We start from the raw sequence: 12,530 nt of genomic DNA, 5'->3' as shown, positions 1-12,530 counted from the left end.
TGTCTGTGTTTTTTCCACACACAGGACAACCCATTTTGCCCTTTACTTTGCAGCCTGCAAGATTCCCATATGCTGGAAAATCCTGAATAGTCCAGAGAAGCATAGCTCTTAATGTGAAAGTGGTGTGGCTGACTGCATCATACGTTGACTCTCCTTTCTCCCACAGGTGGTTTAGATCCTCTATAAGCGGTTCTAAGTACACATCAATATTGTTACCAGGTTGGCTTGGACCAGGAATCAGCAACGACAACATGATGTTCTCCTCCTTCATACACTTTTCAGGTGACATGTTGTAAATGACAAGCAAAACAGGCCAACAGCTGTAGTTCACATTCTTCATGTTGAAAGGATTGAACCCATCTGTGGACAGCCCAAGCCGAAGATTTCTTTCTTCAGCGGCAAATGAAGGGTATCTGTCATTCATTTGATTACAAGTAACAGAATCAACCGGATGTCTGCTTTTTCCATCAGTGCTCTTATTAGTAAAATGCCACCTCAAGTCCTTTGACATGTCCTCTGACCTGAACATCCTCTTCAGCCGTGGGATTATGGGAAAATACCTTAGAACTTTCTGTGGAATACCTTTCTTCACATCACCTGTGCGCAAGTTAATCTTCCATCTTGAAGCATTGCATTTCGGACATTTGTCTAGCTTCTCAAACTCCTTTCTGAATAGACAGCAGTCATTCACACAGGCGTGTATCTTCTCATAACCCATATCAAAAGATCTCAAAAACCTCTTCACTTCGTACAAGGACGTGTGCAAGACATTATCCTCGGGTAGCATCTGTGGCAAAGTCTCAAGCAGCAGATCGAAGCTTCTATCAGACCAACCACTCTGTGTCTTTATCCTAAAGAGTGAAACAATTGCAGAGAGCTTGCTGTGGTTAGCACAACTTGGATACAGAGGTGTTTCTGCATCGGCTAGCTTAGCAAGAAACTCATCTTCTGCCTTATCTTCACCTTCAGCAACCTCACTTAAGTCACCATGCCTAAGAAACTCTTCATCAACAAAGGCAGCTGCTTGGTATAACCCTAAAATCTCATTCCTCTTCTCACTTCCATTGCTTCTACTGTCAGTCCCTGACATTACTTCTCCATGGTGATACCAATCCTCCCTCATCTTGTAACTCAAATCCATTCCTCTTGTTACTAGTTGATCCACAATAACACTGGCTGAGTGACGAGCTACGTTGCGACAATCAATACATGGGCAAATGATCAACTCAGACTCTCGCAAATCTGCACCAACACACCTCACAAATTCCCACGCACCACTCTCATAACCAGGATCAGCTCTTCGGTTTAGACACATGAAAGCATAATTTCAACACTCTTAATCACACACAAAAATTCAGTTCCTATAATATATATTGTTTTTCCTTACCTGTTTAGATGAACCCATGACTTTTCGACCATTTTATGTTCTAAGTTTCTAATCGATAGACCAACAAAATCAAACAAAGCCATATGATTATGTCAAACATACACCAAACAGTGACATTCACAGAGGAACACATAAACAATCAACGATTCAATCAGATACTATAACTCAGTCATTCAAAAAGATCAACAAGAAACGACTTCTATTTGGCTGAAAAAGAATCACCTGATCAATAAGATCCTTCGGATTTCAACTCCACTAGCTTCACTCGAGAAAGGAACAATCAAAACCTAAAACCTGCAAAGCAAAAGAGAAGAGAAAGGAACACTCAAAGCTTCAGTCGAGAAAGGAACAATCGTGTTCGCCCATGACGATATCAAATGCAAAACGCAATTGATTACCACCTGACTTTTCTTGATTCTGTAACCTGACTTCTCTCCTCCTAATCTTCGGTGAAATCGAAATTGTAAAAGCTGAAACAAATCAAAGGAATTCATCTGAGAAATCAGATAAATCAAAGGAATTACAGACAAAATCGAATATGGGTTAACCGGGAATCTGACTGTCGGCGAAAACAACACCGTTCAGACACGAAGATCGATCAAAAATCGGAGAGATTGGGCTTCCCAATCATTATTTTTTCTTCGATGGTTTCTATGTGAAGAGTGAAGGAGAGGCAGAAAAGGTTAAAACTAAACCCAAGTCTTTTGCATCGCGACAACACTTTACTCTGTTTTACTGTATTTTTTATTAATTTTTTTTCCTTCCCGGATTAAATTTATCGCTAGCGAGGAACTAACGCTATGAAAAAGATGGGTATCGGATTACACCATTTTTGGTAGCAGTTTGAGAATTCGTGCTACCGTGAACTGCTACCAATAGCCATATTTCTTGTAGTGATCTCTTAGTCTCCGTTGTTTCAGTATGTCTGGATACGGATCTCTTTGATCGCGAACCTGACCGAGTTTGTTTCCTCTTAAACCGGAGCCTTCATTCTCCTTCTTATCTGCCCAGGTTCTTGGATTTCTTTTGTATCTCCGATCAGTCCTAAGATCAGACTTTCTCGGCCTCAAATTTGACACCCGTGTCTTTCCAAGCTCCAAAGTCTCGACCTTTGCGTTCACAATCCACAATACCTTACATGTATTAACAACATACAAACTAAAATAGGTAGCAGCTATTTTCAGACCAAGGGTTCTCCACACAATTCTCAGAGACTCATTCTCCTTGTGAGCTAATATGCAGGGATCCTCGAGAGGTAACTTAAGAAAACTCTCCAGATTCTCATACTCAACACAGCTTTGACCAATCTTCATTCTATCCTCATTGTTCTTTTCCGCAGAATCTTCAGAGATTCTAGACTGACCCATAATAATATCCCCTGCACTCTTCTCCTCATGATGATACAGAGTCTCAAACTCCTTTTGATCAAGTACCAAGTCCTCATCTTTCTCAAATGACTCAATCTCAGATTCACCAATCACTTGAGTTTTGCTATTTCCATCGTTCTCCTTTACCATATGTCTTAAAAAGCAATTTCTTAAGAGCTTGTCGCCTTCACCATACTCATCTGCAACCTCCTCTGCAGCCGTCATAAACGTAGGAACCACTCCGTCACAGACCTGTATAATCTTCTCAGCAGCTTCCATACCTACAGCTTTGGCAATATCATTAGGCTGTGGTGCAGAAACATGTTCAAACCTTTTACCAGTTTGTTTTTCAATATTGGACAAGCCAGACTTTCTGGAACCGTATAACATAATCGCAACTCCACTTTTACCGGCTCCTCCGGTTTGGCCCTTTCTAAATCCAACAAGAGTAATCTTACGTTGTGATTGTTGAATGTTACCATGCAAAGCTCTAGCTCCGGGTAACAAACCAGAAAACTGAGAAGCTTGATCTTTAGTCTTAGTGAAACAGATTTTACTACCTCCACTGCTATACAAACTGATGGTGTAAGGAATCAACCTTGACATAGATTGCTTACTGCATGGAAGAGCAATGGGTCTAACACTATTACTGGCCTTTATTTTATCATTACCAACAAGATCAATTGTCTTCTTATCTTGTTTCAGAAACCTAGTAGCAATGTTGTGCCTTTCAGTATGATCCTTGATACGACCAGGGGTACCAACTACAATGTCAGCACCTCTCTTTAGTTTAATCTCCTGAGAACCCTCATAGACACAACAAGAATTTAAAGCAACAAATCCTTCGTATGCATCAAAGTCAGCAAACACCTGCTTGGCCAATTCTCTGGTTGGTAAAAGTATCAAAACACTCTGTGGCCTGCCATACCTATTCTTATTTTTTCTCTTTGCAGGTCCATTGATCAAAGACTTCAATATAGGTAACACCAAAACCAATTTTTTACCCTGCCCAGTACGGGCCCTTCCAACAAGATCAGCACCACCAAGAATCATCTCTGAAGTTGTTGCTTGAAGCTTCTCCCTCAACAAATCCGTGATTTTGAATTTCAAAACAGCATTAGAGTTATTGATTTTGACATCTTCTACGCTCAGCTTCATCTTCTTGCTGCTCTTCTTTTTCTTTTCTTTCTTCACATCATTCTTCTTAACATCATCATTCTGCCCTGTATCTATATACTCAAGGTCACGTTTCCATAACTTGGACAAACTCTCAATCCACTCACAGACTTTATCAACTCCGATCTCCTCCTCTGGGTCAGAAGCTCCTTCGTCAGATTCGTCTTCTTTGTCCTCGTCGGTTTTAACTTCATACAGCAGGTAACCCTTCTTCCAAGCTTTCCATGTTCTTCTATAAAACATCAGCAAAGATTTCTCTTGTGTTCGACTTCCTTCACTAACTTTGAAACTTTCGATATTTACTATCTTATCTCCACCAGATACCCTCTTGTGCTTATTCTTCTTCGATTGTTTTCCACCATCATCACCAGATTCAGAATCATGTCTTTCAAAACTCACTTTCTTCTTCTTCTTTATAGACTTGCGATATGTGAAAGTTTCTTGATATTGAACCACAATCTTACTCGTTGTTGTCATCTCTTTATCCGTTTCAGACTCAAGTGAATTTAGCTTGAATAAAGTTGCCGCCATAACCATTATAATTTCCCCTGAAGTTTTCTCAAATCTGAATTTAAAGATTAACTCGATATCGAACATAGTTTAGAACCTGTTGCTCTGATACCAAATATAGAATCACAATATATGAATCACAATCAAACTTAATAAGAATAACTCTCTTATTAATCTCTTGAGGAAACTAACTCAAAACCTCAAGCTCTCTCAATCTCACAATTCATAATCTCTCACACAATCTCTCTCAACTCATAAATTATGCCACACATTGGCATCCTCTTATATAGGAATGTTAATTTCCTAATCTCCTTAGTTTTACTTATTTAGATAACTCCTAAACAAGTATATATCCTATTTCTTTTCCATTCCAAATATCTTTAGGATATCTTGCTCCACAAGCTTTCTTCAAACTTAATTTCAACATTAAGTTCTTAATCAAAGTCTACATGGGTAAGTCACAAACATGTATGACATAACACTAATGTTTCATCATATAGCATAATCATATAACACCTCTAGGCACATCTAGGGTATTTAAATAGTCCTTTCTATCCATGTTACTGTTGAAAAGTAAACTTGATTTGGGTTAAGCATTATTGGGCTAATCATGTGTTGATCCAAAACCTTAACCCAAATTCTAGAATAATCTTCCACCAAATATTTGAGATATTTTGTATTATGGAGGCTATAAATACCTCCACTTCTCTTCATTTTGTATCATCAAAAAGTATCCAAGTTTGTAAGAATCATCTAAGTAATAAGAGTCTTCATCTAAGTTATAAAAGCTTTCTTCTTCGCAAAGTTTATTTTTCTTCAAACACTTAAAACACTTTCTCCATCTTTAAAAAGTTTTTCATTCCACCAGTTACATAGTCAAAGTAATATATTTTGATTATGCAGCATAATATATTTTATAAGTTCTTAATCATAATCAAAGTAAGTCACAAACCCATAACACTCAAAAGTTTCATCACTTAGCAGAAGTCAGTATTAAAAATATCTTATAAGTAAAGAAACATAACACCTCTACAGGAATATGTACACATATACTATAACATCGATGTTTTAGATAAAGGTCTCATTGACAATAATCTATCTTGTCTTGTGAAAGAGAGAGAGACAGAGACAGAACATACCAGCGATCACGTCAGTTGCAGCACAAATAGCTTCAGCAATGTGTTCTTCATTCGTTGGAACAACTTTGTCACTATACTCCAGCCAGATCTCAGGTTCAGAGCTACTACTTCCCTGAAGCCTCATAACAAGAGGAACCCTAGTGCAGATTCCTTGCCCACGAGGCAAACTGATTCCTTCCAACGACTCAAGAACACTGGACTTTCCAGAGGACTGGTCTCCAACTACGACAATGGTGGGAAGCTGGATCCCTTCTTTCATCACATTCAGGTTCCTCAGCCGATCCACTGTGTCAAGCAACGGCCTGATCTGGTCATTGTAAGAAGACACAATCGGTGATTCAATGGCAATAGATTTGTTGTTGTTTGGATTTGCGCTGACAGTAGTACGAGAAGATGAAGTTTTAGAGACAACAAGCTTCTTACTGCCTCCCATTTTCTACTAGAGTGGACTAGACAAACACAGAAAAGAGATTTAAGGATAAATGTGATTATTCTTTGAGATACTCAAAAGATATATATAGAGGTGTATGAGTGATATATGCACGAAGTAAACCTTTGAGTCTTTGAGATGAGATTAAGTATGGGTAACATACGAATTGATAAATGCTAATTATGTCCATAACAACACAGTTGAATCTAAGAAGGCTTAATCCTTCATTAATATCAGCACTTTCTTGGCTCTCATTGGCTGTGTTTCCCGTGGTAATGTTTGACATTTCAGATAGTCGTTTGGAATATAATGAAAGGCGTGTACCTAACCTAGGGAAGCTCATAGATCCATCTCTTTGGTTGATAATTATACTTAATCAAACTTTTTGTCTTCATGAGTATACAAAATACAATGTACCTTATTTTTCTAATTATTTGTTTAGTATAAATTCGATTCTCTTATTTACGCACATTTGATCATTTTAATCTTTTTAAATTTAGTTTATTTATAATATTGTTTTAAAACGTTTGAAAAAATACTTTTTAAAGAAAAAAGTTCAAACTAACTTTATATTTTTTTAAAGCATATGAGGAACACCTTTTAAAAAAAAAACAAAGAATTTATATTTAAAGATGAAAGTTATAACTAATTTTTTAACAAAAATTTAGATCTTTTAAATGGTGAAACTGGCAGAAATAACATTATAATAATTATTCCAAGAAATCCAGAAAACCCAAAAAACTAGATATCCAAAAGTCTATATCCCTATCAAGACCAGACATGGCTTTAAAATATTTTTAGGCTTTGGTCGGGCCGGCCTCGAACGTTTAGGTGTTTTTCTTTTCGGCCTGGCCGGACAAGCCTGATTAAAATCTCTAAAGGAGATCGTAACACGTTGGTAAACTGATAACAGTTTATAATGTTTAACTAGATTTTAACATACGCTTCGAAAGCGCGGAATTTTTTACTTATAAACAAAGTTGGATATGAATTAGTATTTTTAGCTGGTTGTATATTATTATAAAGTCGTATTATATTGAATAAGGAAATTTGTTTTAAATTATATAATTAATGAAATAGTTTATTTGAAATTTTATAAGTACATTCTTATGTAACTCTTTCTTAGGCATGGAATTTTTTATCGGTAACCAAAAAATGAACCGAAACCGACAGGAAATACATGTTTGGACCCCAGATCGGGAAAAGTATAAACTTTGGATATTTTTGGTTCCTCAAGTAAGATTTTCGTGTCTTTTTGGGTATTTGAATAGTTTCGGGTATTTTTGTATGTTTTGGCTTTTTTGACTTTTCGGGTACTTTGAGTATTTTTTTTGGTCCTATACCCTGAACCGAGCTAGACCCATTACTTACCCAAATAACATGTATTTTACAGGTACTTGAATTATGGACTCGACGTGACCTAGATCCCAAAGAAACCGACTTGAACCTGAACCGATTTTTTTTCAAATGTCAAGGACCCGAAGAACTCGAATACTTAAGCTAGTTGGATCCAAATGTCGAGGACTCGAAGAACTCGGACCTGAAAGTAACCGATCTGTACCTGACCCAAAGATCCGAGTGCCAAACCTAATTTCTATAATTATATTTTGTATGCATTTTATAAGAGTTACATTTGTTGAACTAATGAAACTAGATTTACTTGGGAGATTTTTGGCTACTTTAATACTATAAATTTATAGTTTTTTTTTCTTCTTTTTGTTGAACTGAAAAAACAAAAACATATTGTAGGGTTTTTGATAATTTTAAAATCTATCTTAAATAACAAATTTTATTATAAATATTTTTTATAAAAAATAATTTACTGTAATATATATATAATTATGTTTTAACAGATGGTTTACTAAAGTGTTTTTATCAAATTTGATTTTTTAAATATTTGGAATTTAAGAATATAAAATGACATGGTATAAATGTTGTATGATATGTAATAACTCATTTTTATAATTGATGTTTAATATTGTAGATCCATATTGAGTATAAGATATGGTATATAATATTATTTCATAATAATCATAATATGGGGTGATAAAATATTTTAGAAAAAGTATATAACATGAAATGAGGAGTAATAATAGGAGTCATTCAAAATATTTAAAATTTTTTATGGTTAGAGTAATTAATGATATGATAAAAAAAATAATAAATAGTTATACATGGTCCAACAACCTTTTTATAATAGATTTTTAGAATGATTCTCTTTAATAGTATAGATGGTGGAAATTATGCATGAGTATTCAGGTACCCGTTCAGGTTCGGACCAAGTATTTCGGGTTTTTGGTATTCGGTTTCACCATCCTAGGTCTCATTCTAATAATTTATAAATACATATCGGATTCGGATAATAACACTTCTTGTTCGGTACTAATTTGTAATACATCCTGAAACCTATAAACTATTCATATATTGTTCAGATTTGGATTATCTCGCTTTTGCTTGGATATATCCTAAGTAAAAAAAAACAAAAGCAAAACATAAAAAAAAACACTTAAATTGAGTAGAAAATAATCCAACACACATCAAATTAATAAAATAACAACAAAGTGATAAATCAAGCATGAAAACAAACATGAGTTTATAAACAATATGCATTACCTTATAGATAACGCAGACTTATTATTTCAAAGAGTAAATTATGATATACTTATTTATAGGTGATTAGATATTGAAAGTATTTATTTATGTTAATATATATTTCATATATCTAATCAAAATAAACATTGAATTGATCATTTGAAATAGTTATGTATGTCAAAAATATTTATATTAACTATTAATTTCAATTTTTTTGGGTTATACCTTCAGGTTCATTAATGACATTTGGGTTCGAATATGTTTTATATAATCCTACAGAATCTGTCCAGATATTTTTTACATTTTGAATAAATGCTGGGATGTATATAATGGACAGAGTAGACATCAAGATGTTAGTCAATAAATGGTGGGATGTATATAATGATGAATCTCTCAATTTTAAACAGAAAAGCCCTGCAGATGTGAAATAAACTGTTACAAAATCGACCATCCTAGCTTAAGTATCCGAACCTGAAATGACCTACGTTCCTGCACGTTCTGCTGCTTGAGATGTCTTGTAGGGAACTAGGAAATGAACAAGACTTGGCGTGTTACTCTAGCTATTTTATTTAGATATATGTATACATAGTTTGAAATAGTATAAACAAAAATAGAAATCTTGGTGAGTTGGAATACAGCTCTTAGCTGCGCTTTCTCGACCCGAGAGGCTTACAAACAGTATATGGTAAAGTGTGTAAGCTGTTAAAACTACCAAGGAAAGAAAGTATTTGTATTGCTATATTTATGTACGGAGCACAAGAGAGATAAATAAAAGCTAATATACTATTAATGGCTCGGTGTATAGTTTCCGTAGCATTACCAATCAAACATGATTGAAAACAAACAGAACAGCAAGGGATGCAATTATTTGTTACTGGCTTTGGAAAATCTACCTCAAGAACATAACAAACTGAAATTTCTTAAATATAGTTCTGTAAACAAGTCTGCTCTACCCATGAGGATTCATTCTCAGCCTGTGGTGGAAACATAATAAAGTAAAGCAAATTCTATATGCATATCCATAACATATAGTTTTCACATATCGACTATCTATTGTATCCGTTATCAGAGGCAGATGTATCATTCCAGGGAGGTAGAGTAATACTCACCTTCTATTTCCTCATCTTCAAAGTATGATGTCTCAGACCCGCCTTCAAAAAACAGAAAGGGAGCAGCTTCCTGGTCTTTCTGGGGTTTACTCTCATTCATTCCTATAACCGAAACAATCTTTCTCTGTATATAGTCTTCAACTGCATCACGTTCAGCTTCTTGAGGCTGAAATCCAAGAACAGATAAGCAATCTCCTTGGAAGTCCATGTCAGTAGAAGAGAATATGAGGCCCGCTAATGATCTTGCAAGGTCAGGAACATAGCCGCAAATCTAATATAAACAACAGCAAAAACAATCTTGGTAGACCTTAAGAAATTTTAAGAGATTGACACTAATAGTACATAGGAGGTTTGACTTAGAGATCACCTTACGAGAATGTGAGCTTAGAAGAAAGCCCTCATGTTTAGTCTTCAAATCATTTAATGCACTTTTAATCCCCTTCTTCACAAGATCTATACCAGGCTCAGTCTTATGTGTTGTTGGATACTTATTGTGATACCAGTGAAGAGCGATTTGTATTTGAACATATGAAGGAAAATGTTCCCATTCGAGAAACACACGTCCTTCTTGATCATTCGCACTCGCTAGGATCAAACCGTAACTTTTCCAGTCAATCTTTTTCAATGCACTCAAGGCAACTTGTGGAATGGGGGAAGGAGAGAAATTGTCAAAGTATAAAACCTGGGGGAAATTCACCAAATAAGACCAAACAAATAAACAGTCCATGTCAATATAGGGTAATGTATTTAATTTTGAGGACTGGACAGACCTCTGTTTTGCCCTCACATGATCTGCTGCAATGGCGAGTTGTCTCTAATAAGTCACTTATTACAATCACCACTTCCATTGTTCCTCCAGGTCTCTTACGATTTTCTTCAGGGCAGGCTGTTCCACTGCCAACTTTTAGATGCTCTCTGAAAATATTTAGAATACAACCAGATTTGTCAGACTTAACGTAAACGACTGGCATACATTGCTTCCAGCAAGACTAAGTTAAGTCGCAAGTGTTTTAGAAACAAGAATGGCGTAACATATTATGTACCTATCAGAGAAGCATTGTTCACACATTATTTCCAAACAGTTCCCATGCCTTAAAACACAGTCCTCAAGACCAGACTTTAAGCGTTCAAGGTTGGAGGCAGTGAAGCAAGGAGTTTGATCACCGTTCATTAAAAAGACGTATTGGGTTTGAGTACCAGGAGAAGCTCCTTGTTCAACCACCAGATCCATTGTGACATTCTGGAGAGGTAGAAAGGACGCATTGGTTTTTAGTTTCATAAGTTGCGAGTTCTGGGGCAAATGACTGTCTGAAGAAATTTGTCAAATCACCGAAGGGGGAAACTTGAACTTACAGGTAAATGAAGAACAAGCATCTGCAAGATAACATGGTGAGATATATCATTACTGAGCAGCTAAGAAATCATGAGAGTAATATATATCTTGATAAAACATAAAACTTGACTACAGTTAAGTGATATGACCACGAGGCCGATAGTTCAGCTATATATATATATATACATTGAGAATGTTGTAATGTTGTGCATTCTTGATTTAGTTGAGAATAAGTATGAAAATCAAGAAACAAGGATGCCGAAGAGAAGGGAGACCTTTTGAAAGAAGGTAACTATGGGCGCCACAAGAGCATCGATACATCCAAAGACACTCAGAGATACCTCTGTCCCACTGAAAACAAGAAAATAATTAGGCAGTCACAGTGGTTTAAACTCAGTAAAAACAAGATACATATTGAGGAACTCTCCAGCACCTAAACTTTGCGCCATTCTTAGGCTGAGAAGGTTGTCTTTTGATTCTCTTGTTTGATATATACTCATCAAGATTAATATGATAACAGAACACCTCGTCGCCAGAAAAGCCTGCAACTCCGTCAGCACAATGGAGAAAGAATAAGGGAAGAACATTAACAAGTTCCACAAATTTTCAATATAGCTAGAGACATAAGAATGAATCATATAAACCCAGGAGAAAGCAATTGAAACTTACAAGTGGTCTTGACGGAGAGTAACCCATCTGCATAATCAACAATCAGAATCACCTCGAAATCTGATTTCAATTAAACGAATACCCAAGATGAATTGCTCGTACTAACCCCAGATCTTGGCTCCATTGAACTCTCTAGGGCACCTCAGATCCTGAAATTCCACCAAACTGCATCCAATGCCAGTATCCGAAACTGTAGATAGACCAATTTAGTGACGACAGATTCGATTTCCGTCTGAGGGAGAAGAGAGTGAGATTACTCGAAATTGATGTAATCGGAGGATCATTGCCAGCAGATTGATGAAGAAGAAGCGATAATCTACAGAGATCTTCTGCTAGACGGCATCTTTGAAAAGCTGACGAGATCAACTGAGAACACAAGACTTTTTCAGGAAAGAAAATGAAATCGACGAAGACGAATGAGGAATGATGATGGATGGGTGACTTACTTGTAGAAGAAGCTTGGGAACAGGATCACTGATCTCCATGGGTTTTTCGAAATCGTCCCGCTTATCCTCCTAATTTTGTCTCTAGCTCCACATGTATGACTGATATAAACAATGCCCCGCAGGCCGCAGATATGAACTTAGCCAAACCGAAATTTTCAGAGTTTGGTTCGAGTTCGGTTTAGGTTCAGCAATTTTTTTAAATAAAAAACCAGTTACCGGTTCGGTTTCGTAACTGATAAAACAAAAACAATTAATATTAACTTTAACCAGTTTTAATCCAAACTAACAATTTTAATCTGAATCAACCGAAATCATCCGTTTTTTTTTTTTTTAATATTTTAAACTGAAAATCTAACCCAGACCAAAAACTTC

The 12,530-nt window shown here is 35.9% G+C and overlaps 2 protein-coding genes across 2 annotated transcripts in view; both read right to left on the bottom strand.

The window, feature by feature from the left end:
• The window catches only part of LOC106300669 (dynamin-related protein 4C-like), a 12,321-nt gene extending 6,184 nt beyond the window's left edge, over positions 1-6,137 (bottom strand). The window contains exons 1-2 of the mRNA XM_013736867.1: positions 5,716-6,137; positions 5,580-5,667 (exon numbers count right to left, since the gene is read on the bottom strand). Of these exons, the coding sequence (XP_013592321.1) occupies positions 5,580-5,667; positions 5,716-6,012 (385 nt within the window). The 5' untranslated portion in view covers positions 6,013-6,137. The remainder of the gene's footprint in view (positions 1-5,579; positions 5,668-5,715) is intronic.
• Positions 6,138-9,654: 3,517 nt separating this feature from the next.
• Positions 9,655-12,246, bottom strand: LOC106324667. Its single transcript, XM_013762627.1, has 11 exons — positions 12,159-12,246; positions 11,970-12,078; positions 11,819-11,902; positions 11,713-11,739; positions 11,477-11,585; positions 11,319-11,394; positions 11,064-11,084; positions 10,754-10,950; positions 10,481-10,625; positions 10,078-10,392; positions 9,655-9,981 (listed from the first exon to the last, which is right to left on the bottom strand). The coding sequence occupies exons 1-11, from the start codon at positions 12,195-12,197 to the stop codon at positions 9,682-9,684; spliced, it is 1,422 nt and encodes a 473-aa protein (XP_013618081.1). The 5' UTR covers positions 12,198-12,246; the 3' UTR covers positions 9,655-9,681.
• Between the last annotated feature and the right edge of the window lie 284 nt (positions 12,247-12,530).

Source organism: Brassica oleracea, chromosome C1 (assembly GCF_000695525.1).
Source record: "Brassica oleracea var. oleracea cultivar TO1000 chromosome C1, BOL, whole genome shotgun sequence".
Lineage (NCBI taxonomy): Eukaryota > Viridiplantae > Streptophyta > Magnoliopsida > Brassicales > Brassicaceae > Brassica > Brassica oleracea.
Note: the sequence above shows the minus strand (reverse complement) of the source record. Positions and strands in the feature narration are given on the sequence as shown.

Bases quoted from the DNA above. Each gene is read 5' to 3' on its own strand.
- LOC106324667 (XM_013762627.1), bottom strand. From the start codon at position 12,197: ATGGAGATCAGTGATCCTGTTCCCAAGCTTCTTCTACAA. The intron at 11,586-11,712 runs GTAAGTTTCAAT...ACGGAGTTGCAG, and splicing joins ACTCTCCGTCAAGACCACTT to GCTTTTCTGGCGACGAGGTG. The intron at 10,626-10,753 runs GTACATAATATG...AAATATTTTCAG, and splicing joins GAACAATGCTTCTCTGATAG to AGAGCATCTAAAAGTTGGCA.